At 49.6% G+C, this 26,935-nt stretch overlaps 4 protein-coding genes across 7 annotated transcripts in view; 3 read left to right on the plus strand and 1 right to left on the minus strand.

The window, feature by feature from the left end:
* Positions 1-26,935, minus strand: part of mlphb (melanophilin b) — a 58,726-nt gene that overhangs the window by 18,592 nt on the left and 13,199 nt on the right. The window lies entirely within an intron of this gene.
* col6a3 (collagen, type VI, alpha 3) overlaps positions 1-26,935 on the plus strand; it is a 39,276-nt gene that overhangs the window by 2,903 nt on the left and 9,438 nt on the right. Inside the window, exons 2-29 of the mRNA XM_085919820.1 lie at positions 491-575; positions 2,872-3,471; positions 4,261-4,854; positions 4,947-5,570; positions 5,710-6,297; positions 6,372-6,971; positions 7,220-7,795; positions 8,247-8,846; positions 9,071-9,664; positions 9,809-10,390; positions 10,494-11,099; positions 11,235-11,828; positions 11,906-12,499; positions 12,652-13,239; positions 13,376-13,972; positions 14,125-14,712; positions 14,849-15,445; positions 15,598-16,185; positions 16,322-16,918; positions 17,071-17,658; positions 17,795-18,391; positions 18,544-19,131; positions 19,268-19,864; positions 20,017-20,604; positions 23,687-24,259; positions 24,631-25,242; positions 25,581-26,201; positions 26,274-26,870. Of these exons, the coding sequence (XP_085775946.1) occupies positions 491-575; positions 2,872-3,471; positions 4,261-4,854; positions 4,947-5,570; positions 5,710-6,297; positions 6,372-6,971; positions 7,220-7,795; positions 8,247-8,846; positions 9,071-9,664; positions 9,809-10,390; positions 10,494-11,099; positions 11,235-11,828; positions 11,906-12,499; positions 12,652-13,239; positions 13,376-13,972; positions 14,125-14,712; positions 14,849-15,445; positions 15,598-16,185; positions 16,322-16,918; positions 17,071-17,658; positions 17,795-18,391; positions 18,544-19,131; positions 19,268-19,864; positions 20,017-20,604; positions 23,687-24,259; positions 24,631-25,242; positions 25,581-26,201; positions 26,274-26,870 (16,153 nt within the window). The remainder of the gene's footprint in view (positions 1-490; positions 576-2,871; positions 3,472-4,260; positions 4,855-4,946; positions 5,571-5,709; positions 6,298-6,371; positions 6,972-7,219; positions 7,796-8,246; positions 8,847-9,070; positions 9,665-9,808; positions 10,391-10,493; positions 11,100-11,234; positions 11,829-11,905; positions 12,500-12,651; positions 13,240-13,375; positions 13,973-14,124; positions 14,713-14,848; positions 15,446-15,597; positions 16,186-16,321; positions 16,919-17,070; positions 17,659-17,794; positions 18,392-18,543; positions 19,132-19,267; positions 19,865-20,016; positions 20,605-23,686; positions 24,260-24,630; positions 25,243-25,580; positions 26,202-26,273; positions 26,871-26,935) is intronic.
* LOC147051374 (collagen alpha-3(VI) chain-like) lies at positions 21,440-23,030 on the plus strand. The gene is made up of 2 exons (XM_085919818.1): positions 21,440-22,077; positions 22,214-23,030. The coding sequence occupies exons 1-2, from the start codon at positions 21,558-21,560 to the stop codon at positions 22,894-22,896; spliced, it is 1,203 nt and encodes a 400-aa protein (XP_085775944.1). The 5' UTR covers positions 21,440-21,557; the 3' UTR covers positions 22,897-23,030.
* LOC147051375 (collagen alpha-1(XII) chain-like) lies at positions 22,913-23,731 on the plus strand. Its single transcript, XM_085919819.1, has one exon. It carries the CDS (start codon positions 23,031-23,033, stop codon positions 23,580-23,582), a length of 552 nt encoding a protein of 183 aa, XP_085775945.1. The 5' UTR covers positions 22,913-23,030; the 3' UTR covers positions 23,583-23,731.

Here is a 26,935-nt window from a genome sequence, read left to right on the forward strand (position 1 = left end):
CATACACGCACGCGTGCATATACAAACACATACACACACGCAGAGTGCTATTTTTGCAAACATGTATTTTTGTGGGCCAGCACAGTCGAAAAGTGGTCAGCATTGTTGCCTCACAGCGCGAAGGTTCCGCTTTGTGCGGTTGGAGCGTCTCTGTGTGGAGCTTGCTTGTTCTCCCAGTGCCTGCATAGCATTCTAAATTTACAAATCAATCAATCAATAAAAACATGGCGAGTCAACTCAAAATTGTCTATTGGTGTGAATGCCGATGACAAATTCCTTTTTGGTATTTTCCCAAATTGTTCTCAGAAATAATTTTGGGGGAAATTGTTGGATTTCAGATGTCCTTGGCAGTCATTTGCCATTCAAACCCTCCCCCCCCCAAAAAAAAGTCTCCGATGGCCCTTTCATTGCTGCATTGTGAGTTTCAGACTTGGGTTTCACCCGTGTGGACTAACTTGGCCTCATTTTCTTTCCTGTTTTTCTCGTGAAGATGACACGGCATCGGCTGATACCGCTCTGCGCCCTTGTGGGGGTCCTGCTTGCAGGATTTCTTCCAAAACTCCAAGCGCAGGATGGTAAGTTGACAAGAGTTCACTTTTACAGGTGATTCTCAACAATGATGAGGCCCATAAGAAACCCAACTCCAATTAGCTTGATGAAATTTAGCAGTCAGGTTGACCCACCAAAAGCTAAGAATGCTAACGTTAGCACATAAAAGTGTTCAATTGGCCTTTAACATGGCATCCAAATAGCAACTTTTCTTCTTTTTGAAGATTGTGCCCGCGGTTTGGCAGCTGATGTATACTTTCTCGTGGATTCGTCGTGGAGTATGGGAAAGGAGAACTTTGAGCACGTCAGACATTTTCTGTACAGTACGATACGAGCGTTGGACCAGGTCGGAGGGGGGAGGTTCAAATTCGCTTTGGTGCAGTACAACACCGAGCCGCAAACCGAGTTCCACCTCAAGAGCTATCCGACGACGGGGGGAGTCCTGGCGCACGTCGCGGCTATGTCGTATCACGGCGGGGGCACCCGGACCGGCCTGGGCTTGGACTTCCTGATCCGCAGCCATTTGAACACCGCTTCCGGCAGCCGAGCTAGCGAAGGAGCGGCGCAGGTGGTGCTGGTGCTAACGGACGGCCGCTCGCAGGACGACGTGGCCGAACCGGCGCGAGTGCTGCGGATGGCCGGCGTGGAAGTGTTTGCGGTCGGGGTTCAGGACGCCGTGGACTGGGAGCTCAGGGAGATTGCTAGCCGGCCTCGTCAAACGCACGTGTTCAGCGTCGACTCTTTTGTGGCCTTGCGAGATTTGAGCCGAGACTTAGTGGCGGGGTTTTGCGACGCCGTGGCGCAGTCGATGCCAAACGAAGCCCCCGGCGTCGGAGGAGGGACAGGTAATGAAATGGGACGGTCGTCCACTACCATACTAATGTGACCGCATGTGCCGGATGGACTCCGCTGCACATGCGGCTGACTTTTTTTTTTCTATCATTAACACAATCGAATTCTCTTTAGAATACAGTAACCTTCTATATCATGCACATAATTAACATCACTCGTTATATGCACATTAAGAAAATCACCTCAGATGCATGCCGTAGGTCTACACACAACAATTCGTGGTCTAACCGAACGCACTGAATTGTTCATAGTTTGGTCCTTCGGGTTCGAAAGATGCAAGTTACTATATGATTGCAACTCTGAATGAAATTTTGTATAACGTACATATACATACATCATACCATACATCACCTGCTAATTAACATTGTAAAATTAACCCTCCTGTTGCCTCCAATAATTTTTGTCAAATTCAACTTTGCATGGCAGTTGTTGACTGCCTAAATATTCCCAAAATTATTTCAGATATTTTGCCCCCTCGTCTGACATTGAAAATATACCAAGGTGTTCGTTACCTGATTAGAATAGGAAAAATGTAGTGACTCTGATTCAAGACTTGAGATGGGCTCAAAGTGATTCCAAAGTGAAGAGGAGGGTTAAGAGCTGACAAAATGTCTCCTAGTACCATAACAGCACAACACGTGTCACAACTTCCACCAACACCAACAATTGCTAACCTCTCACAATCACTTGCTGATGTGTCTTGACAATCTTTTCCATCCCAATGTGTCCATGTATTTTGTTTGTTTGTTTGTTTGTTTAAAAAAAGTGTAACGTTGTGTATCTGAGACAGTAATGAATCCATCTGCCTGGGCTCCATCCTCATCCTGCTGAACAAGTACTGAAAACAAGTCAAGTGTTTGTTTTTGGGATCGTTGTGAAATATTACAACACCAATCTGACTTGGTACAAACTTCTGCAAGCAAAAGGATGAGCCAGCGGGTCATTACTGGTCACGTTTATCTAAGGTCCATAACACGAGTCTGCATGGGTGGCTGACACCAAGGAGTTTGTATACATTTTCAATCCCATCATCAACACCCAATTGATTTGATATGCACTCACCTCCAAAAGTATCGGAACAGTGAAGTCGCCACTAGGTTGTAAAGATGAGAAAGATAAATATAAGACCAGAGCAACATTACATTTAAGTGGGAACCTTTGTTTTCACAATGCAAGATTCTATGACGAACTCCACACCATTGTGGGTAACCATGGAAAGCTCCACGTTCCATCATTGTGAAAGCAAGCACCTCATTCCAAACTACATTGTGAACTATTCGAGTCCAACCAGAAACAATTCAAAGCACTCGGGCAAATCTCCTCGGTTCAGCCGACATGCAGCATGATGTTTTTGCAATGATTTGTTTGCACTGACTTGTCACCCAAGATCTTTTTTTCTCACCTTTTCACCGTTAACCCTTTCACAAGTTCCATTTTGTTCTGTTTCTCTCTCTCTCTCCCCCCTTAAAGCGCAAGATTCCGCAGACCTTGTACTCTTAATTGATGGATCGCAGAACGTTGGAGCAGCAAACTTTCCATACGTGCGTGAATTGGCATTGAGAATCATTGAGCGCCTCGATGTGGGCAGGGAGGCCGTTCGGGTGGCCTTGGCCCTGTACCACGCCAACCCAGAGATTAAGTTCCATCTCAGTAGCTATGAGAGCAAAGCATCCGTCCTGGAGGCTGTGAAGGAACTTACATACTCAGGGAGTCCCCAATCTAACCTGGGCCTGGCCTTGGAGGAAGTGGCCCAGAGCCTTTTGAGCCAATCGGCAGGGGGCAGGGCAGAGGAGGGCGTTCCCCAGATGGTGGTGGTTATCAGTGCTGGCCCATCCACTGACGATACCGGCGCCGGCGACCGGTCCCTTAAGCGGGCCGGAGTGGTCACGTTTGGCGTGGCCATCGGTAACACCGCCACTGCAGATTTGGAAGCGGTCGCAACCGATAGGTCGTTTGTCCTGTCGGCCCCTGATTTCAGAACCGTGGCGAGCATGGTGGTTGACCAGCTGATGCCGTTTGTTCAGGGTGTGATCCAGCGCACCATTATAATACAGAATGAGTTCACAGAAGGTAGGTCACCTTTCTGTCATTGTGGGTTTAAGGGGGCACCCAATGGTCCATATACTCATGTTTTTATCCTGTTATTTCTTGTAAAACTGTAAACTTCTAAATTCACGGATAGCAACAAAAATGACATTATAGCATTACAAATATCATTTGGGTTGAAGATGTTCTACAGCCACAAGTATTTGACAGCATAAAATGTTTGGCAGTTATCTTTGCTGTTCATTTCAGGGCAACTGGGGAATCCATCGTACAGTAGGTGGTGGTCAGAATCATACTCTTGATCTGGCATAACTATTAATAATATCAGGGTTAAGGTTAAAAAAAATGATTTTGATCATCACCTCTGCTCTTAAATTAAGGCAGTTCATTGACTTAAACCTTCAATTACTTGGTGGCCATTATATTTTTGTATACCTAAACAGTTGTACTAAATTCATTTTGTTTTCACTTGTCAATCACCTCACTGGTTCTTTTATCACAAACAAGATATTTTAGGTTGCATTACCTGACATGTTTCGGCTTGTGGAAGTACAGTTGTGATAAAAGAACCAGTGAAGTCATATTTTATATATATATATATATATATATATATATATATATATATATATATATATATATATATATATATATATATATGTACACTTTTTGTTTGTATATTTAGATGTTTATATATATGTATTTTTTTATGAATGCAACGGGTTAATGATTTAGCAAGGAATTAGCAATTTTGTAGTATTTATCGACAGTTGTTAATTTGGTGCTTCCTGTTAATCTACGCTCTCTCTTCTTTAGTTGTGGCCGTTGGACCAAGAGACATCATTTTCCTCCTTGACAGCACAATGGGCGCCACCATTATCAACTCCGTACGCGAGTTCATCCGGAGGTTCGTCGACACCATGCCCATCGGCCCAGACGGCGTGCAAGTGGGTGTGGCTCAGTTCAGCAATAGCCCCCGACTGGAGATCGATCTCAACTCCTATGGAACCAGGGATGAGCTCATGGCCGCTTTGGGTCGAATCAAACCCAGGCAGGGCCAATCAGTCAACATCGGAGCCGCCTTGGACTTTGTGAGGACCAACATGCTGCGGCCTGACAAGGGCAGTCGTCTTCAACAAGGCGTCCCGCAGCTGGTGCTCTTGATGACATCAAAAAAGTCCACCGACGAAGCCATCGGGCCGGCCAGGGCTCTGCAGCGAATGGGCGTACTGACCATGGCCGCAGGTTCCAAGGCGGCCGACGAGCAAGAGCTGAAGGAGATTGCCTTTGACGAGAGTGTCTTGTTCATAATGAGGGACTTCCGCATGCTACTCCGCAGCCCCAAGATAATCCTTGACCCGCTTTCCACTCTCGCTGGCGTCGTGGTGACTGAAGTACCCACTGAGCCAGGTACGGCTTTGTTCTCCAAAAACATGCATGTTTTTCATCCATTGAACATTGCTTTAATCTGCATTATTTGTGGTATTTTTGCTTTACCTCAGTGGTGGAGATAACAACGGTGCAGACCCAAAAAGTGAGCAGAGACATCGTCTTCCTCGTGGATGGCTCCAACTACATCGGCAGCAATAACTTTCCCTATGTGCGAGACTTTATGATTAATGTGGTCAATCAACTGGAAGTGAACCCTGAGAGAGTCCAAATTGGCCTCATGCAGTTTGCCGAGCAGCCCAAAATTGAGTTTTATCTCAACACCCTGAGCGACAGGCAAACTGTCGTGGACCGGATCTCACAACTCAGATTGACCGGAGGCTCCGTTTTGAATACGGGCGCCGCCATGGAGTATGCCCTCCGTAACATGTTTAGTACGAGGGCGGGCTCACGCAAGAGGCAAGGAGTCCAGCAGGTGTTGGTTCTAATCACAGGTGGTCCCACCCAGGATGCGATAAAGAGTGTTGCTGATAATCTGGCTCTCGAAGGTGTTCTGACCTTTGTGGTCAGTTCAGGGCAAGCAGACCAGGCTGTGCTGCAAACGGTGGCCTTTGTTCCAGACTTGGCTTACCATGAGGCTAATTTTGCTTATTTGCCAGCTATGGCTGAACAAATCATGCCAAAATTAATCACGGTGGTTGGAGACACGGACTTGACAACAACCACTGAAGAAGTTGGTGAGGGTTTATTTTTGTCTGACACATTTGAACTTGTTAAACACATTATAGACATTATAACATCTGCAATACGGCAGATAATTACTGTAAATACTTCCTTTTTCAATTTAATGTTATTTTCTATGACTTTTTCCCACAGCCGTGATTGGATCTGAAAGGGACGTCGCCTTCCTTATTGATGGTACCGACTCTGTTCGGTCAGACTTTGCTTACGTCCGGGATTTTATCCTTAAAGTCATTGAACCGCTTGACATTGGTGACAAGGTGCGAGTAGCGGTGGTTCAGCACAGCGAGAGGCCAACACCGACCTTCTATCTGAACACCTATCAGACCAAAGAGGAGGTTGTGCAAGCCGTCAGTCAAATGACACTGGCCGGAGGACGTAGTCTCAACACAGGCTCAGCTCTCAAGTTCATGCGGGACAATATCTTGTCGGAGAGCTACGGCAGCCGTAGGGCGCAAGGTGTTCCGCAGTTTCTGATCGTTCTGACCGGAAGTCGATCCAGGGACAATGTGAAGGAGCCTGCCGGCGTGCTGAAGACCGACGGCGTTGTGCCATTCGGCGTAGGCGTCAAAAACGCTGACCGAAAGCAGATCGAGGAGATTTCACACAACCCTTCGTTTGCCTTCAATGTGAAGGAATTTAGCGAACTCGACACCGTGCCTCAACGACTCCATACCTACGTGGCCCTTCCGAGAGCCGAGCTCGACATCGTCCTGCGGGAAGGTAAGAAAAACCTTAATTTCTACCGTTGGCTCAAGGGTTCCCTGAAAATCTGCATTCATCTTTTTCATTTGTAGTACAAGGTCATGGTGTAAAAAGAGATATTGTCTTCCTACTGGATGGCTCTGAAAACACAAGAAATGGGTTTTCAGACCTCAAACTCTTCCTTAAGAGCATAGTGGAGAGTCTCTATGTCAGTGAAAACCAAGACAGGGTGTCTGTGGTTCAGTTTGCCGAAAAGCCCAATGTCAACTTTTATCTGAACTCCCACAAGCGCGAGAGCGACGTTATGAATGCCATTGACAATTTGAGGCACGGTGGTGGTGGGAGACGCCTTAATGTCGGGGCTGCACTGCAGTTTGTGAGACACAGTGTCTTTACGTCCTCCTCCGGCAGCAGGAGGCTGGAAGGAGTGCCGCAGATTTTGATTCTTCTAACTACCGTACCATCGGCCGATGACGCGAGGAGCCCAGCTCTCGCGCTTAAGGACCACGAAATTATGTCTGTGGGGATCGGAGTGGGCGATTCCGATTTTTCTGAATTGGAAATGGTTGCCTTTGAGCCAAGTTTCATATACAAGGTCACTCGTCTTTCCAACTTGCCCTCGATCCAATCTAAACTCATTGCTGCACTGAGCTCAAACAAAGATCCCACAGAATCCACGTCTGATTTAATAGGTAAGAATCCCATCCTAACAATTGCTTTTTCTTGAATTCTCTCGATAAGTGTTTTGCATGAAACAGTATGACATTCTTTGGGTTTGATAAACCCGAGGCTGTTTTCCATGTCGTAGCCGTGCAATCGTAGTGTTCTTTTCCCACGCCACGATTCTTGTTATACTTTGACATACTAGGGCCTATCTTTCATTCTCTGCTTATTCATCGTCTTTGAATGGTCTTCCTATGTATTCATACGTACGACGCAGGCCGCACTAAGAGGGACATAGTGTTCCTTGTCGACGGTTCAGACGACTCGAGAAACGGACTACCGGCAATCCGGGAGTTCATCAGAAGAATGGTAGAAGAGCTGGACATTGACGACGATAAGGTCCGAGTGGCCGTCCTTCAGTATAGCGACGACACCAGCGTTTACTTCAAGTTGGCAGCCCACGATTCCAAACGAGCCATCATCTATGCCGTTAGAAGCCTTCGTCATAAAGGAGGGAGGCCAAGGAACACTGGAGCTGCACTTGACTTTTTGCGGGATTTCATTTTCAACGCTGACTCCGGAAGCAGGATTGTCCAGGGAGTCCCTCAGATTCTGTTTTTATTGACCGGAGGCGAATCCGACGATGACGTTTCGGGAGCTGCAGCTGGCCTCCATCAACTTGGCGTTCTGTCTTTTGCTATTGGAATGAAAAACGCTCAACAAGAGGAGCTAGAGAAAATTGCCTCCTCTTCAGCATATATTTTTAATCTACCTATTTTTGGTGAACTTTTGTCTGTCCAACAAGAGATAGTGTCATTTGTTCAGGTGGGGAAAGCACTTGAGCCTCCTCTAGGTAAGAATTGACTCTGGTTCTGCTTTGTTTTGAGACTTTTGCATCTTTTTCGAGCTTCAATGAAACTGCATCCATATCTGAAACGTTTGTCCGTTTCATATCGCTTAAAGTTTCTCCACTTGTTCAGAGAAACTTGGATACCCTCTTCCTTCTACGGCTCACCTACTTTTTTCTCTCTAGAGAGCCTTTTCTTGATGGCTCCACATTGTCTCACGTTCTGAAGCTCCTCCTTGAGCCAATGATTATCGGATCATTGACATCCAACCTGGATTCGACGGCAGTCTTCTCTTTCAGGATGCCCTTTGCCTTTTGTGTTTTCAAGCGTGTAACTTGTCTTTCAAGAATGATCCTTACAGACCAAGCCGAGAAACCATGTAAATGATGTTTCTTTAAAATGTATTTTTGATCCTTAACATGGCTTCACCCCTTTTTTTTTTTTTTTTTTTTTTAGTGGAACAAGAGTCCCCACAAAGAGACATTGTGTTTCTGGTGGATGGTTCAGATGAAACTCGGAGTGGATTCCCAGCCATTAAAAGTTTCATTAAACAAGTGGTTGAAACACTCACTGCGGGTGAGAACGGGGACCAGGTCTCCGTGGTTCAGTATAGCAGCGATCCACAGATGCACTTTAGCTTCAACACCTATGCTGATTTACAAGATGTTCTTACTACTGTCGAGCAGTTGAAACACAAAGGTGGTGGGCCTCTTAACACTGGGGCAGCTCTTGAATATGTGAGGACCAACACCTTTTCAGAGTCCTCCGGGAGCCGGCACAACCAAGGTGTGCCTCAGATATTGATTCTGTTGAGTGGAGGGGCATCTCAAGATGAGGTCACGAGCGCTGCGGCTGCTCTTAAACAAGACCAAGTTGTCACCTTCTGTGTTGGAACCAAAAATTCCGATCTACTCGAGCTACAAATGATTGCGCATGTACCATCCTATGCCTTTGCTCTGCGACAATTTGAGGATACTGGAAGAATCTATCAGCAGCTAGTTTCTTTTGTGAAAAGAGTGCCTCGGCAGACCGTAACAAAGCCTCCCACTGTATTAGGTAAGCAAATGACTTGCGTCCCTATCATATCTGCCAAATTCTATTTTGGATTTTGTGTCTGCCCACCTCGCTACTTCCCTGGCTCCCTCCCTCCCAGACCTGCCATCTACCAAGCCCGCTTGCGAGCTATCTAGCTACCTACCTTTCCCCCCTGTAGCTTTGCTGCACAGACCCGGCCAGCTCTCTAACTGTATTGTTGATTTCTGTTGCCTATGTGGTTACAGATTCCATGAGACGGGACATTGTATTTTTACTTGACGGAACCGATAAGTCTGAACCAGGATTCCAAGATATTAAGGATTTTGTGGTAGGGGTAGTAGCAGAGCTTCACATTGATGAAAACAACGACCAGGTGGCTGTGGTTCAGTACAGTGACACAGCACAGATTCACTTTGACTTGAGGCGGTTTTCCTCGGCGGACACCATTGTCAACACAATCAGAGATCTGACTCACAAAGGCGGTTCACCAAACAACATTGGCGCAGCCCTCCAGTATTTGAGGGAGCGTGTTTTTACGCCTGATGCAGGTAGTAGATTCCCTCAGGGTGTTCCACAAATCCTTTTTGTGCTGAGCAATGAAAGGTCAGCCGATGACATAAGAGCACCCGTCAGAATGCTGAAAGACGTCGGTGTGATAATAATTGCCATTGGAACAGCTACTGCCGACACCCTAGAACTTCAAACAATGTCTCACGATGCTAAATATGCACTTTCTGTGAGCGATTACAAGGAACTCCTTGTTGCTAAAGAAAGCGTGTCGTCGCTACTTAAAGAGACAGACCACCATTTAGAACAATCAGCCCCAGTGGAGAGTTTTGGTAAGCTGTTCCGTGTGGAATTCTTTCTCGATTTTACGAAAGAATTCTCTTGGTTCAAAGGGATCATTCAAGATGAAAAAATATAAACTTGTCAATGATTGATCGTGGTAACTGATTTCTTTTAAATTTTTCTCTCTACTACAGAACCAAGGAAAAATGATGTAGTGTTTCTGATCGATGGATCATATGACTCACGAAACGATTTTGAAGCGATACGACAATTTATCGAGCAAATGGCAGAAACCTTGAACTTTGATGGCAGAGACCAGATGGCCGTCGTTCAATTCAGCCGCAATTCCACCGTCAATTTCTACTTGAATTCTTATTCGTCTAAGACGGATGTGCTCAATTCCATCCGAAACATGGGGCATAAGTACGGCAGACCCCTCTATCTTGGCAAAGCGCTGGAGTTTGTCAGAGACAACGTATTTGCAGCTTCGGTCGGAGGCCGACGTGCATCTCTGGTACCTCAGTATCTGTTTGTCTTTAGTGGCGGCAGGTCCAAGGACGATGTAAGAGGGCCAGCACAATCACTCAAGAAAAATGGAATAAGAACGTTCTCTATTGGAACAAACAATGCAGATACATTGGAGATGCAAAACATTTCCTTTACACCCTCGCATTATTTTTCCGTCACAAGCTTTACAAATCTGCCAAGTGTTCATGAGTCCGTCAAAGCCATGATGAAAGATGTTGATGATACAACTGGATATACACCTGCTGTTGGTAAGCTGTAGACCGATTTTTTTTTCGCGTTTGTTTGAAAGAAACTGCACCGTTTGAGAGAATGAATCGACATTTGTTTAACAGCATTTGTGTGTAATTTCAGGTACCTCCACAGTTACACAATTAGAACTTGGTGGTCCTGCTGATATTGTTTTTCTACTCGCTGGATCTGATGATATGCGAGCAAATGAAGGACCCGTTTTGGACTTTGTGAGAGACTTTGTTCAACAAGTAGAAATTGGGCCAAGCAATGTACAAGTTGCTGTAATTCAGTACAGCACAGTGCCCACAGCAGAGTTTGTCTTAAACTCTTACGGCCAGAAAGATGATCTAATGACTCAGCTTAGGAATGTAAAACTAAGAGGAGGGTCCACAGTGAACACCGGTGAAGCCCTTCAATACGCAAGAAATTACATGTTCACGGCATCAGCTGGAAGCAGAGCCCAGCAGGGAATACCTCAAACAATGATTGTCTTAAGTGGCAAAAAGTCTGACGACAATGTCGCAGAGCCGCTGAATGGCCTGAGAGAGGCTGGCATTGACCTTTATAGCATTGGAATAAATGGTGCGGATGAAAAAGAGATGCAGGAAATATCACAAAATGTTGAAACTGCATATTTTATCCAAGCACCATCCGATTTCCCCGTTGTAACGCAACAATTACTCTCTGCAATTTTATCCCATAGAAGCATAACTGAGCCTGGTTTTGGTGAGTGTCGTTTTAAATCAATTTAAATAAAACATAAATCATTTCAGTTTTATGACCATAACATTAAGAGAGACAGTATTTTATCTAAATGTAAACTTATCATCACTTCAGTAAAGTCTACCATTATTTTCTTAGGTGTATCTGACACCAAAAAAGATATTGTATTCCTCTTGGATGGTTCTGATGGAACAAGAAATGGCTTCCCCGCCATGCGCAAATTTGTTGAGCAAGTGGTGGAAAAGCTCAATGTAGGTGAAAACAAAGACCGTGTCTCTGTGGTCCAGTACGGCAGAGATCCTGAGGCCAATTTCTATCTAAACACATATACCACAAAAGAAGAGGTTGTGGATGCAGTCAGAGGGCTCACACACAAAGGAGGCAGACCCCTCAACACTGGGGCTGCTCTCCGATACATTAGCGACAAAGTCTTTACAAACTCCTCAGGGAGTAGGCGCCTACAAGGTGTTCCACAGATCTTAATTTTAATAACTAGCAGAAGATCTTTTGACAGTGTGGATGCGCCAGCCTCTGCTCTCAAACTGCAAGGCATTTATACAATCGGCATTGGAACTCGGAGCTCTGACAAGGACGAGCTGCAGGAGATATCCCATGACCCAAGCTATGCCTTAGCAGTACTTGACTTTGAAAGTTTACAGAATGTCCAAGAACAGTTCTCCTCTGTAATGGGCAGAGTGATAAGGGCTGCATCCATGTCAATAAAAAAGAACGGTAAGACACCATCAAAACACTATAAGATATGACTCTAACTTAGTATGAACACTGAGTGTTTTTTATGTGTACTACAGAAAAGAGGCTGGGAAGGGATATGGTTTTCTTGTTGGACGGCTCTGACGCCACAAGAAACTCGTTCCCAGCTATGAGGGACTTTGTCCAAAGGGTCGTAGAGACACTGAGTTTGGATGACGACAAAGATCGCGTCTCCCTGGTTCAGTACAGCAGAGATGCGGCTGTCCAGTTCTATCTGAACACATACACCACAAAGGGCGAGATCCTTGACATTGTCAGAGGGCTGAGGCACAGAGGCGGAAGACCCCTCAACACCGGAGCAGCTCTCCAGTACTTGAGGGACAATGTCTTCACAGCCTCTGCCGGCAGCAGACGCCTCCAAGGCGCCCCGCAGGTCCTAATCCTGCTGAGCGGCGGAAGGTCTTTTGACAGCGTGGATGCGCCAGCTTCTGCTCTCAAAAAGCTGGGAGTGCTGATCTTTGCCATCGGAAGCAGGAGCTCCGATAGCGGAGAGCTGCAGAAGATAGCCCACGACCCCCGATATGCGCTATCGGTGCCTGAATTCACTGACCTCCCCAGTGTCCAACAACAGCTTCAGTCCTCCGTGGAGGCTGTGGTGATTGACGTCACCCCAGAAACGCCATCAGTCATTGGTACGTGTACAAGCACTGCTAGCACTCACTGGGTGTGGGTCCCAGGCAGCTGTGTCCGTCCGTCCGTCAGTCCGCCCCCCCCATAAGGGTAGTCGGCTAGCTAGAGTTTTGCAAAGGTTCTCTTTATCATTTGTCCTCCCGTCTTTTCTCAGCTGAAGCCAAAAAGGATATTGTGTTCCTTCTGGACGGTTCCGACGGAACAAGGAACGGCTTCCCCGCCATGCGCAATTTTGTCGAGCAACTGGTGGAGAAACTCAATGTGGGCGTAAACAAAGACCGTGTCTCTGTGGTCCAGTACAGCAGAGATCCAGAGACCAGTTTCTATCTGAACACGTACACCGCAAGAGAGGATGTTGTGAATGCGCTCAGGGGACTCAGACACAGAGGAGGCCGACCCCTCAACACTGGGGCCGCCCTCCAATATGTCAGGGACAACGTCTTTACAAACTCCTCAGGGAGCAGGCGCTCGCAAGGTGTTCCGCAGATCTTGATCCTGCTGAATGGCGGCCGCTCTTCTGACAGCGTTGCTGCGCCAGCCTCTGCTCTCAAACAGCAGGGCGTCTTTACCATCAGCATTGGAACACAGAACTCTGACAGCAGCGAGCTGCAAAAGATAGCCCATGACCCGAGTCACGCTCTAGCAGTGTCTGAGCTCACTGACCTCCCCGGTGTCCAAGAACAGCTGGCCTCGGTAATAAACAGGGTACTCAGAGCCACGCCCATGACACCGACCGTGACCGGTAAGCAAGCCAGAGAACACGTGACAAGTTGACTGTTATTCAAATGCGCAAAGAGATGACCAATGCCCAATCAATCTGCGGGTGGGTGGTAGTCTTTGGGGTAACCCTAATACGTCTTATGTTTTGTTTACCGCAGCGGAAAGACCGAGAGGAAGGGATGTGGTTTTCTTGTTGGACGGCTCTGACGCCACAAGAAACTCGTTCCCAGCTATGAGGGACTTTGTCCAAAGGGTCGTAGAGACACTGAGTTTGGATGACGACAAAGATCGCGTCTCCCTGGTTCAGTACAGCAGAGATGCGGCTGTCCAGTTCTATCTGAACACATACACCACAAAGGGCGAGATCCTTGACATTGTCAGAGGGCTGAGGCACAGAGGCGGAAGACCCCTCAACACCGGAGCAGCTCTCCAGTACTTGAGGGACAATGTCTTCACAGCCTCTGCCGGCAGCAGACGCCTCCAAGGCGCCCCGCAGGTCCTAATCCTGCTGAGCGGCGGAAGGTCTTTTGACAGCGTGGATGCGCCAGCTTCTGCTCTCAAAAAGCTGGGAGTGCTGATCTTTGCCATCGGAAGCAGGAGCTCCGATAGCGGAGAGCTGCAGAAGATAGCCCACGACCCCCGATATGCGCTATCGGTGCCTGAATTCACTGACCTCCCCAGTGTCCAACAACAGCTTCAGTCCTCCGTGGAGGCTGTGGTGATTGACGTCACCCCAGAAACGCCATCAGTCATTGGTACGTGTACAAGCACTGCTAGCACTCACTGGGTGTGGGTCCCAGGCAGCTGTGTCCGTCCGTCCGTCAGTCCGCCCCCCCCATAAGGGTAGTCGGCTAGCTAGAGTTTTGCAAAGGTTCTCTTTATCATTTGTCCTCCCGTCTTTTCTCAGCTGAAGCCAAAAAGGATATTGTGTTCCTTCTGGACGGTTCCGACGGAACAAGGAACGGCTTCCCCGCCATGCGCAATTTTGTCGAGCAACTGGTGGAGAAACTCAATGTGGGCGTAAACAAAGACCGTGTCTCTGTGGTCCAGTACAGCAGAGATCCAGAGACCAGTTTCTATCTGAACACGTACACCGCAAGAGAGGATGTTGTGAATGCGCTCAGGGGACTCAGACACAGAGGAGGCCGACCCCTCAACACTGGGGCCGCCCTCCAATATGTCAGGGACAACGTCTTTACAAACTCCTCAGGGAGCAGGCGCTCGCAAGGTGTTCCGCAGATCTTGATCCTGCTGAATGGCGGCCGCTCTTCTGACAGCGTTGCTGCGCCAGCCTCTGCTCTCAAACAGCAGGGCGTCTTTACCATCAGCATTGGAACACAGAACTCTGACAGCAGCGAGCTGCAAAAGATAGCCCATGACCCGAGTCACGCTCTAGCAGTGTCTGAGCTCACTGACCTCCCCGGTGTCCAAGAACAGCTGGCCTCGGTAATAAACAGGGTACTCAGAGCCACGCCCATGACACCGACCGTGACCGGTAAGCAAGCCAGAGAACACGTGACAAGTTGACTGTTATTCAAATGCACAAAGAGATGACCAATGCCCAATCAATCTGCGGGTGGGTGGTAGTCTTTGGGGTAACCCTAATACGTCTTATGTTTTGTTTACCGCAGCGGAAAGACCGAGAGGAAGGGATGTGGTTTTCTTGTTGGACGGCTCTGACGCCACAAGAAACTCGTTCCCAGCTATGAGGGACTTTGTCCAAAGGGTCGTAGAGACACTGAGTTTGGATGACGACAAAGATCGCGTCTCCCTGGTTCAGTACAGCAGAGATGCGGCTGTCCAGTTCTATCTGAACACATACACCACAAAGGGCGAGATCCTTGACATTGTCAGAGGGCTGAGGCACAGAGGCGGAAGACCCCTCAACACCGGAGCAGCTCTCCAGTACTTGAGGGACAATGTCTTCACAGCCTCTGCCGGCAGCAGACGCCTCCAAGGCGCCCCGCAGGTCCTAATCCTGCTGAGCGGCGGAAGGTCTTTTGACAGCGTGGATGCGCCAGCTTCTGCTCTCAAAAAGCTGGGAGTGCTGATCTTTGCCATCGGAAGCAGGAGCTCCGATAGCGGAGAGCTGCAGAAGATAGCCCACGACCCCCGATATGCGCTATCGGTGCCTGAATTCACTGACCTCCCCAGTGTCCAACAACAGCTTCAGTCCTCCGTGGAGGCTGTGGTGATTGACGTCACCCCAGAAACGCCATCAGTCATTGGTACGTGTACAAGCACTGCTAGCACTCACTGGGTGTGGGTCCCAGGCAGCTGTGTCCGTCCGTCCGTCAGTCCGCCCCCCCCATAAGGGTAGTCGGCTAGCTAGAGTTTTGCAAAGGTTCTCTTTATCATTTGTCCTCCCGTCTTTTCTCAGCTGAAGCCAAAAAGGATATTGTGTTCCTTCTGGACGGTTCCGACGGAACAAGGAACGGCTTCCCCGCCATGCGCAATTTTGTCGAGCAACTGGTGGAGAAACTCAATGTGGGCGTAAACAAAGACCGTGTCTCTGTGGTCCAGTACAGCAGAGATCCAGAGACCAGTTTCTATCTGAACACGTACACCGCAAGAGAGGATGTTGTGAATGCGCTCAGGGGACTCAGACACAGAGGAGGCCGACCCCTCAACACTGGGGCCGCCCTCCAATATGTCAGGGACAACGTCTTTACAAACTCCTCAGGGAGCAGGCGCTCGCAAGGTGTTCCGCAGATCTTGATCCTGCTGAATGGCGGCCGCTCTTCTGACAGCGTTGCTGCGCCAGCCTCTGCTCTCAAACAGCAGGGCGTCTTTACCATCAGCATTGGAACACAGAACTCTGACAGCAGCGAGCTGCAAAAGATAGCCCATGACCCGAGTCACGCTCTAGCAGTGTCTGAGCTCACTGACCTCCCCGGTGTCCAAGAACAGCTGGCCTCGGTAATAAACAGGGTACTCAGAGCCACGCCCATGACACCGACCGTGACCGGTAAGCAAGCCAGAGAACACGTGACAAGTTGACTGTTATTCAAATGCGCAAAGAGATGACCAATGCCCAATCAATCTGCGGGTGGGTGGTAGTCTTTGGGGTAACCCTAATACGTCTTATGTTTTGTTTACCGCAGCGGAAAGACCGAGAGGAAGGGATGTGGTTTTCTTGTTGGACGGCTCTGACGCCACAAGAAACTCGTTCCCAGCTATGAGGGACTTTGTCCAAAGGGTCGTAGAGACACTGAGTTTGGATGACGACAAAGATCGCGTCTCCCTGGTTCAGTACAGCAGAGATGCGGCTGTCCAGTTCTATCTGAACACATACACCACAAAGGGCGAGATCCTTGACATTGTCAGAGGGCTGAGGCACAGAGGCGGAAGACCCCTCAACACCGGAGCAGCTCTCCAGTACTTGAGGGACAATGTCTTCACAGCCTCTGCCGGCAGCAGACGCCTCCAAGGCGCCCCGCAGGTCCTAATCCTGCTGAGCGGCGGAAGGTCTTTTGACAGCGTGGATGCGCCAGCTTCTGCTCTCAAAAAGCTGGGAGTGCTGATCTTTGCCATCGGAAGCAGGAGCTCCGATAGCGGAGAGCTGCAGAAGATAGCCCACGACCCCCGATATGCGCTATCGGTGCCTGAATTCACTGACCTCCCCAGTGTCCAACAACAGCTTCAGTCCTCCGTGGAGGCTGTGGTGATTGACGTCACCCCAGAAACGCCATCAGTCATTGGTACGTGTACAAGCACTGCTAGCACTCACTGGGTGTGGGTCCCAGGCAGCTGTGTCCGTCCGTCCGTCAGTCCGCCCCCCCCATAAGGGTAGTCGGCTAGCTAGAGTTTTGCAAAGGTTCTCTTTATCATTTGTCCTCCCGTCTTTTCTCAGCTGAAGCCAAAAAGGATATTGTGTTCCTTCTGGACGGTTCCGACGGAACAAGGAACGGCTTCCCCGCCATGCGCAATTTTGTCGAGCAACTGGTGGAGAAACTCAATGTGGGCGTAAACAAAGACCGTGTCTCTGTGGTCCAGTACAGCAGAGATCCAGAGACCAGTTTCTATCTGAACACGTACACCGCAAGAGAGGATGTTGTGAATGCGCTCAGGGGACTCAGACACAGAGGAGGCCGACCCCTCAACACTGGGGCCGCCCTCCAATATGTCAGGGACAACGTCTTTACAAACTCCTCAGGGAGCAGGCGCTCGCAAGGTGTTCCGCAGATCTTGATCCTGCTGAATGGCGGCCGCTCTTCTGACAGCGTTGCTGCGCCAGCCTCTGCTCTCAAACAGCAGGGCGTCTTTACCATCAGCATTGGAACACAGAACTCTGACAGCAGCGAGCTGCAAAAGATAGCCCATGACCCGAGTCACGCTCTAGCAGTGTCTGAGCTCACTGACCTCCCCGGTGTCCAAGAACAGCTGGCCTCGGTAATAAACAGGGTACTCAGAGCCACGCCCATGACACCGACCGTGACCGGTAAGCAAGCCAGAGAACACGTGACAAGTTGACTGTTATTCAAATGCGCAAAGAGATGACCAATGCCCAATCAATCTGCGGGTGGGTGGTAGTCTTTGGGGTAACCCTAATACGTCTTATGTTTTGTTTACCGCAGCGGAAAGACCGAGAGGAAGGGATGTGGTTTTCTTGTTGGACGGCTCTGACGCCACAAGAAACTCGTTCCCAGCTATGAGGGACTTTGTCCAAAGGGTCGTAGAGACACTGAGTTTGGATGACGACAAAGATCGCGTCTCCCTGGTTCAGTACAGCAGAGATGCGGCTGTCCAGTTCTATCTGAACACATACACCACAAAGGGCGAGATCCTTGACATTGTCAGAGGGCTGAGGCACAGAGGCGGAAGACCCCTCAACACCGGAGCAGCTCTCCAGTACTTGAGGGACAATGTCTTCACAGCCTCTGCCGGCAGCAGACGCCTCCAAGGCGCCCCGCAGGTCCTAATCCTGCTGAGCGGCGGAAGGTCTTTTGACAGCGTGGATGCGCCAGCTTCTGCTCTCAAAAAGCTGGGAGTGCTGATCTTTGCCATCGGAAGCAGGAGCTCCGATAGCGGAGAGCTGCAGAAGATAGCCCACGACCCCCGATATGCGCTATCGGTGCCTGAATTCACTGACCTCCCCAGTGTCCAACAACAGCTTCAGTCCTCCGTGGAGGCTGTGGTGATTGACGTCACCCCAGAAACGCCATCAGTCATTGGTACGTGTACAAGCACTGCTAGCACTCACTGGGTGTGGGTCCCAGGCAGCTGTGTCCGTCCGTCCGTCAGTCCGCCCCCCCCATAAGGGTAGTCGGCTAGCTAGAGTTTTGCAAAGGTTCTCTTTATCATTTGTCCTCCCGTCTTTTCTCAGCTGAAGCCAAAAAGGATATTGTGTTCCTTCTGGACGGTTCCGACGGAACAAGGAACGGCTTCCCCGCCATGCGCAATTTTGTCGAGCAACTGGTGGAGAAACTCAATGTGGGCGTAAACAAAGACCGTGTCTCTGTGGTCCAGTACAGCAGAGATCCAGAGACCAGTTTCTATCTGAACACGTACACCGCAAGAGAGGATGTTGTGAATGCGCTCAGGGGACTCAGACACAGAGGAGGCCGACCCCTCAACACTGGGGCCGCCCTCCAATATGTCAGGGACAACGTCTTTACAAACTCCTCAGGGAGCAGGCGCTCGCAAGGTGTTCCGCAGATCTTGATCCTGCTGAATGGCGGCCGCTCTTCTGACAGCGTTGCTGCGCCAGCCTCTGCTCTCAAACAGCAGGGCGTCTTTACCATCAGCATTGGAACACAGAACTCTGACAGCAGCGAGCTGCAAAAGATAGCCCATGACCCGAGTCACGCTCTAGCAGTGTCTGAGCTCACTGACCTCCCCGGTGTCCAAGAACAGCTGGCCTCGGTAATAAACAGGGTACTCAGAGCCACGCCCATGACACCGACCGTGACCGGTAAGCAAGCCAGAGAACACGTGACAAGTTGACTGTTATTCAAATGCGCAAAGAGATGACCAATGCCCAATCAATCTGCGGGTGGGTGGTAGTCTTTGGGGTAACCCTAATACGTCTTATGTTTTGTTTACCGCAGCGGAAAGACCGAGAGGAAGGGACGTGGTTTTCTTGTTGGACGGCTCTGACGCCACAAGAAACTCGTTCCCAGCTATGAGGGACTTTGTCCAAAGGGTCGTAGAGACACTGAGTTTGGATGACGACAAAGATCGCGTCTCCCTGGTTCAGTACAGCAGAGATGCGGCTGTCCAGTTCTATCTGAACACATACACCACAAAGGGCGAGATCCTTGACATTGTCAGAGGGCTGAGGCACAGAGGCGGAAGACCCCTCAACACCGGAGCAGCTCTCCAGTACTTGAGGGACAATGTCTTCACAGCCTCTGCCGGCAGCAGACGCCTCCAAGGCGCCCCGCAGGTCCTAATCCTGCTGAGCGGCGGAAGGTCTTTTGACAGCGTGGATGCGCCAGCTTCTGCTCTCAAAAAGCTGGGAGTGCTGATCTTTGCCATCGGAAGCAGGAGCTCCGATAGCGGAGAGCTGCAGAAGATAGCCCACGACCCCCGATATGCGCTATCGGTGCCTGAATTCACTGACCTCCCCAGTGTCCAACAACAGCTTCAGTCCTCCGTGGAGGCTGTGGTGATTGACGTCACCCCAGAAACGCCATCAGTCATTGGTACGTGTACAAGCACTGCTAGCACTCACTGGGTGTGGGTCCCAGGCAGCTGTGTCCGTCCGTCCGTCAGTCCGCCCCCCCCATAAGGGTAGTCGGCTAGCTAGAGTTTTGCAAAGGTTCTCTTTATCATTTGTCCTCCCGTCTTTTCTCAGCTGAAGCCAAAAAGGATATTGTGTTCCTTCTGGACGGTTCCGACGGAACAAGGAACGGCTTCCCCGCCATGCGCAATTTTGTCGAGCAACTGGTGGAGAAACTCAATGTGGGCGTAAACAAAGACCGTGTCTCTGTGGTCCAGTACAGCAGAGATCCAGAGACCAGTTTCTATCTGAACACGTACACCGCAAGAGAGGATGTTGTGAATGCGCTCAGGGGACTCAGACACAGAGGAGGCCGACCCCTCAACACTGGGGCCGCCCTCCAATATGTCAGGGACAACGTCTTTACAAACTCCTCAGGGAGCAGGCGCTCGCAAGGTGTTCCGCAGATCTTGATCCTGCTGAATGGCGGCCGCTCTTCTGACAGCGTTGCTGCGCCAGCCTCTGCTCTCAAACAGCAGGGCGTCTTTACCATCAGCATTGGAACACAGAACTCTGACAGCAGCGAGCTGCAAAAGATAGCCCATGACCCGAGTCACGCTCTAGCAGTGTCTGAGCTCACTGACCTCCCCGGTGTCCAAGAACAGCTGGCCTCGGTAATAAACAGGGTACTCAGAGCCACGCCCATGACACCGACCGTGACCGGTAAGCAAGCCAGAGAACACGTGACAAGTTGACTGTTATTCAAATGCGCAAAGAGATGACCAATGCCCAATCAATCTGCGGGTGGGTGGTAGTCTTTGGGGTAACCCTAATACGTCTTATGTTTTGTTTACCGCAGCGGAAAGACCGAGAGGAAGGGATGTGGTTTTCTTGTTGGACGGCTCTGACGCCACAAGAAACTCGTTCCCAGCTATGAGGGACTTTGTCCAAAGGGTCGTAGAGACACTGAGTTTGGATGACGACAAAGATCGCGTCTCCCTGGTTCAGTACAGCAGAGATGCGGCTGTCCAGTTCTATCTGAACACATACACCACAAAGGGCGAGATCCTTGACATTGTCAGAGGGCTGAGGCACAGAGGCGGAAGACCCCTCAACACCGGAGCAGCTCTCCAGTACTTGAGGGACAATGTCTTCACAGCCTCTGCCGGCAGCAGACGCCTCCAAGGCGCCCCGCAGGTCCTAATCCTGCTGAGCGGCGGAAGGTCTTTTGACAGCGTGGATGCGCCAGCTTCTGCTCTCAAAAAGCTGGGAGTGCTGATCTTTGCCATCGGAAGCAGGAGCTCCGATAGCGGAGAGCTGCAGAAGATAGCCCACGACCCCCGATATGCGCTATCGGTGCCTGAATTCACTGACCTCCCCAGTGTCCAACAACAGCTTCAGTCCTCCGTGGAGGCTGTGGTGATTGACGTCACCCCAGAAACGCCATCAGTCATTGGTACGTGTACAAGCACTGCTAGCACTCACTGGGTGTGGGTCCCAGGCAGCTGTGTCCGTCCGTCCGTCAGTCCGCCCCCCCCATAAGGGTAGTCGGCTAGCTAGAGTTTTGCAAAGGTTCTCTTTATCATTTGTCCTCCCGTCTTTTCTCAGCTGAAGCCAAAAAGGATATTGTGTTCCTTCTGGACGGTTCCGACGGAACAAGGAACGGCTTCCCCGCCATGCGCAATTTTGTCGAGCAACTGGTGGAGAAACTCAATGTGGGCGTAAACAAAGACCGTGTCTCTGTGGTCCAGTACAGCAGAGATCCAGAGACCAGTTTCTATCTGAACACGTACACCGCAAGAGAGGATGTTGTGAATGCGCTCAGGGGACTCAGACACAGAGGAGGCCGACCCCTCAACACTGGGGCCGCCCTCCAATATGTCAGGGACAACGTCTTTACAAACTCCTCAGGGAGCAGGCGCTCGCAAGGTGTTCCGCAGATCTTGATCCTGCTGAATGGCGGCCGCTCTTCTGACAGCGTTGCTGCGCCAGCCTCTGCTCTCAAACAGCAGGGCGTCTTTACCATCAGCATTGGAACACAGAACTCTGACAGCAGCGAGCTGCAAAAGATAGCCCATGACCCGAGTCACGCTCTAGCAGTGTCTGAGCTCACTGACCTCCCCGGTGTCCAAGAACAGCTGGCCTCGGTAATAAACAGGGTACTCAGAGCCACGCCCATGACACCGACCGTGACCGGTAAGCAAGCCAGAGAACACGTGACAAGTTGACTGTTATTCAAATGCGCAAAGAGATGACCAATGCCCAATCAATCTGCGGGTGGGTGGTAGTCTTTGGGGTAACCCTAATACGTCTTATGTTTTGTTTACCGCAGCGGAAAGACCGAGAGGAAGGGATGTGGTTTTCTTGTTGGACGGCTCTGACGCCACAAGAAACTCGTTCCCAGCTATGAGGGACTTTGTCCAAAGGGTCGTAGAGACACTGAGTTTGGATGACGACAAAGATCGCGTCTCCCTGGTTCAGTACAGCAGAGATGCGGCTGTCCAGTTCTATCTGAACACATACACCACAAAGGGCGAGATCCTTGACATTGTCAGAGGGCTGAGGCACAGAGGCGGAAGACCCCTCAACACCGGAGCAGCTCTCCAGTACTTGAGGGACAATGTCTTCACAGCCTCTGCCGGCAGCAGACGCCTCCAAGGCGCCCCGCAGGTCCTAATCCTGCTGAGCGGCGGAAGGTCTTTTGACAGCGTGGATGCGCCAGCTTCTGCTCTCAAAAAGCTGGGAGTGCTGATCTTTGCCATCGGAAGCAGGAGCTCCGATAGCGGAGAGCTGCAGAAGATAGCCCACGACCCCCGATATGCGCTATCGGTGCCTGAATTCACTGACCTCCCCAGTGTCCAACAACAGCTTCAGTCCTCCGTGGAGGCTGTGGTGATTGACGTCACCCCAGAAACGCCATCAGTCATTGGTACGTGTACAAGCACTGCTAGCACTCACTGGGTGTGGGTCCCAGGCAGCTGTGTCCGTCCGTCCGTCAGTCCGCCCCCCCCATAAGGGTAGTCGGCTAGCTAGAGTTTTGCAAAGGTTCTCTTTATCATTTGTCCTCCCGTCTTTTCTCAGCTGAAGCCAAAAAGGATATTGTGTTCCTTCTGGACGGTTCCGACGGAACAAGGAACGGCTTCCCCGCCATGCGCAATTTTGTCGAGCAACTGGTGGAGAAACTCAATGTGGGCGTAAACAAAGACCGTGTCTCTGTGGTCCAGTACAGCAGAGATCCAGAGACCAGTTTCTATCTGAACACGTACACCGCAAGAGAGGATGTTGTGAATGCGCTCAGGGGACTCAGACACAGAGGAGGCCGACCCCTCAACACTGGGGCCGCCCTCCAATATGTCAGGGACAACGTCTTTACAAACTCCTCAGGGAGCAGGCGCTCGCAAGGTGTTCCGCAGATCTTGATCCTGCTGAATGGCGGCCGCTCTTCTGACAGCGTTGCTGCGCCAGCCTCTGCTCTCAAACAGCAGGGCGTCTTTACCATCAGCATTGGAACACAGAACTCTGACAGCAGCGAGCTGCAAAAGATAGCCCATGACCCGAGTCACGCTCTAGCAGTGTCTGAGCTCACTGACCTCCCCGGTGTCCAAGAACAGCTGGCCTCGGTAATAAACAGGGTACTCAGAGCCACGCCCATGACACCGACCGTGACCGGTAAGCAAGCCAGAGAACACGTGACAAGTTGACTGTTATTCAAATGCGCAAAGAGATGACCAATGCCCAATCAATCTGCGGGTGGGTGGTAGTCTTTGGGGTAACCCTAATACGTCTTATGTTTTGTTTACCGCAGCGGAAAGACCGAGAGGAAGGGATGTGGTTTTCTTGTTGGACGGCTCTGACGCCACAAGAAACTCGTTCCCAGCTATGAGGGACTTTGTCCAAAGGGTCGTAGAGACACTGAGTTTGGATGACGACAAAGATCGCGTCTCCCTGGTTCAGTACAGCAGAGATGCGGCTGTCCAGTTCTATCTGAACACATACACCACAAAGGGCGAGATCCTTGACATTGTCAGAGGGCTGAGGCACAGAGGCGGAAGACCCCTCAACACCGGAGCAGCTCTCCAGTACTTGAGGGACAATGTCTTCACAGCCTCTGCCGGCAGCAGACGCCTCCAAGGCGCCCCGCAGGTCCTAATCCTGCTGAGCGGCGGAAGGTCTTTTGACAGCGTGGATGCGCCAGCTTCTGCTCTCAAAAAGCTGGGAGTGCTGATCTTTGCCATCGGAAGCAGGAACTCCGATAGCGGAGAGCTGCAGAAGATAGCCCACGACCCCCGATATGCGCTATCGGTGCCTGAATTCACTGACCTCCCCTCTGTAATGAACAGGTTTTTAAGTGCTGTGTCCTTGAGACCATCAGTAACTGGTAAGCAAGATCCTCATCCCAAACAAACCCCTCCCCCCACTGCAGTTCTTTAATAGGATGGGTATACTGCAAATAAATGAAATAAAACAATATAATATAAACAATTCCCTCTTTTTGAATTAATGTTTGAAGAAATTCTATGATGCTATTTAAAAAAGATCCCTCCCCATACCTTTCCTTTTAGTTTAGGTTAAAGTTTACTTCGCTTGTATCTTTCCAAAGAATCCTGAATCTTGGTCTGTTGAAATATGAGTTTTTTGTTTTTTTCTTATTCCATGTGCGGGCATATTGTAAGCATTTTCCTAATGACTTGAACCTGTAATTCTCACTCGGAAAAAACAAACTCAATTCCCATTTTCCTCTTTCCTTAGCCGAGTCACAAGGCCCCCGGAGAGACATCATCTTCCTCGTCGACGGATCTGATGGCGTTGGAAGAGATTTCCCTATCATCCAGGAGTTCATACGTAGAGTTGTTGAGAATCTGAAAGTGGGCGAAAATAAGATCCGAATCGGCGTGGTTCAGTTTGGCGATTACGCACATCCTGACATGTATCTGAACACGCATACAACCAAAGAAGAAGTCTTGAATACTGTCAGGGGATTAAGGCAGCGGGGAGGAAGACAGCGTAACCTGGGTCAGGCTTTACAGTTTGTCAATGATGATATGCTGACAGCTGCACGAGGTAGCAGGAAACAAGAAGGTGTACCACAGTTGTTGGTTGTTGTCTCCAGCGGGTCTCCAACAGATGACATCAATCGTCCAGCAAGCACCCTCAAGCGATCGAGGGTCATTCCTTTCAGCATTGGAACCAGGGATGTGAAGCCTAAAGACTTGCAAATCGTGTCCTTTGTGCCCAACTTTGCTTTCACTGTAGATGATCTCCCAAGCTTGGATACAGTCCAACAAAACGTAATCAATACGCTTACTGAGTTATCCGATGATGACATTGCCAGGATCGTCCCACAATTCCCTGTCATTGAAGGTAGTTACATATTTTGCTGCACTCATATGAAATTATCAGATAAGATTATCATGCTGTGTTGTTATACAGTGGACCACCACTAATTGCTATTCTATAATAGCCCTCAAACAGTGAAAGCTGGCGTGTAATTGATGGCCTTTTTTTTTTTCCAAAGCCAAACAAATCTTTAAAAAAGGCTGATAAACATTACCTATATTGGATTTTTAAAAGGTTTGTCAATAGACAAATCTGCGAGTGCCAAACCATAAGTATGCGGAGGTCAACTGTATATTGTTATTTAGCTTGTTACAAAATGTATTGCCAATTATACCTTGGTTTCTTGAATTTCTTTTGTCCAGAAATTGTACCAAGTACAGGTGGAGAAAAGAGGGATGTTGTGTTTCTCATCGACGGTTCAAGTACAGCACGAAATGACTTCCCTTCCATCCGTGAAATGATCAAAAGAGTGGTGGAGAAGTTGGATGTTGGACTGGATAAAGTCAGAGTTTCAGTTGTACAGTATAGCGACGACACAAAGGTAGAATTTCTCTTGAATGAATATTCCACCAAAAACGAAGTACGCCAGGCTGTGACGCAACTTCGAAGCAGAGGAGGAAGCCGCTTGAACACAGGTCAAGCTCTTGAGTGGGTCTCCCGAAACATCTACCAGAGGTCCGCAGGAAGCCGCATAGAAGACGGAGTGCCTCAGTTTTTGATTGTAGTTACCGGTGGAACCTCTGCAGATGATGTTACAGCTCCAGCGGACCAACTTAAGAGAAGCCACGTTGCACCTATTGCCATTGGTTCAAGGAATTCAGACATTGATGAGCTGAGGAAAATTTCCCTGAAGCCTGAACTTGCATACACAGTTGAAAGTTTCCAGCAGCTTCCGGCCGTTGAGCAGCAGCTCATTGATTCAGTCAAAACAATGTCTGCGTCGGATATCATCGGAAGCTATCGCCCTCCAGATGAGGTCTTCGGTAAGATGTCAATGTTTAATTAACTTTGCGTCCGCAAGTGACTAAGAATGCTTGTTTTATTCCTCTTTCCAGATGTCTTAGATGTTGGTCGAAAGGACATCGTTTTCCTTATTGATGGCTCAGACAACACAGGCGTCACGGGTATCGCTCACATTCGTGACTTCATATTGAACCTCGTCAAACAACTTGACGTGCGACCTGACCAAGTGCGTGTGGGCCTTGTCCAGTACGCCGACGGAGTCAAACCAGAGTTCTCGCTCAATTCGCATGGCGCCAAGACAGACGTTATCACGGCCGTCAGAAAGTTACGTCAAATGGGCGGCCGCTCTTCCAACCTAGCTGATGCAATTGAATATGTCATACAGAATGAGTTAAAGCCCTCTGCCGGTGTTCGTCCAGTGGAAGCCTCCCAGCATCTTGTAGTTCTCACAGGAGGACGTTCCCCACAAGATGTGTCTCTCTATGGACCTTTGCTAAAGGGATCCAGAGTCAACTGTATTGGTATTGGAGCAAGTGGGGCAGACACAAGGCAACTTGCCCAAATTGCTAAGTCACCAGAAGATGTCCTTCAGGTTCGTACATTCCCTGGCCTGCCGGAAATCAACGACAGACTTGTTGCGAGACTGAGGGGGACCCTCCCTGTTGACCCCACCCCAGAAGAGATTCCCAGTGAGTGTCATGGAAATGACTATGACCAGTCTATGATCGAGCTGCTAGAATAACTAATGACACAT

The sequence above is a fragment of the Syngnathus leptorhynchus genome, chromosome 9, assembly GCF_054491065.1.
Source record: "Syngnathus leptorhynchus isolate UIUO chromosome 9, UIUO_Slep, whole genome shotgun sequence".
NCBI lineage: Eukaryota > Metazoa > Chordata > Actinopteri > Syngnathiformes > Syngnathidae > Syngnathus > Syngnathus leptorhynchus.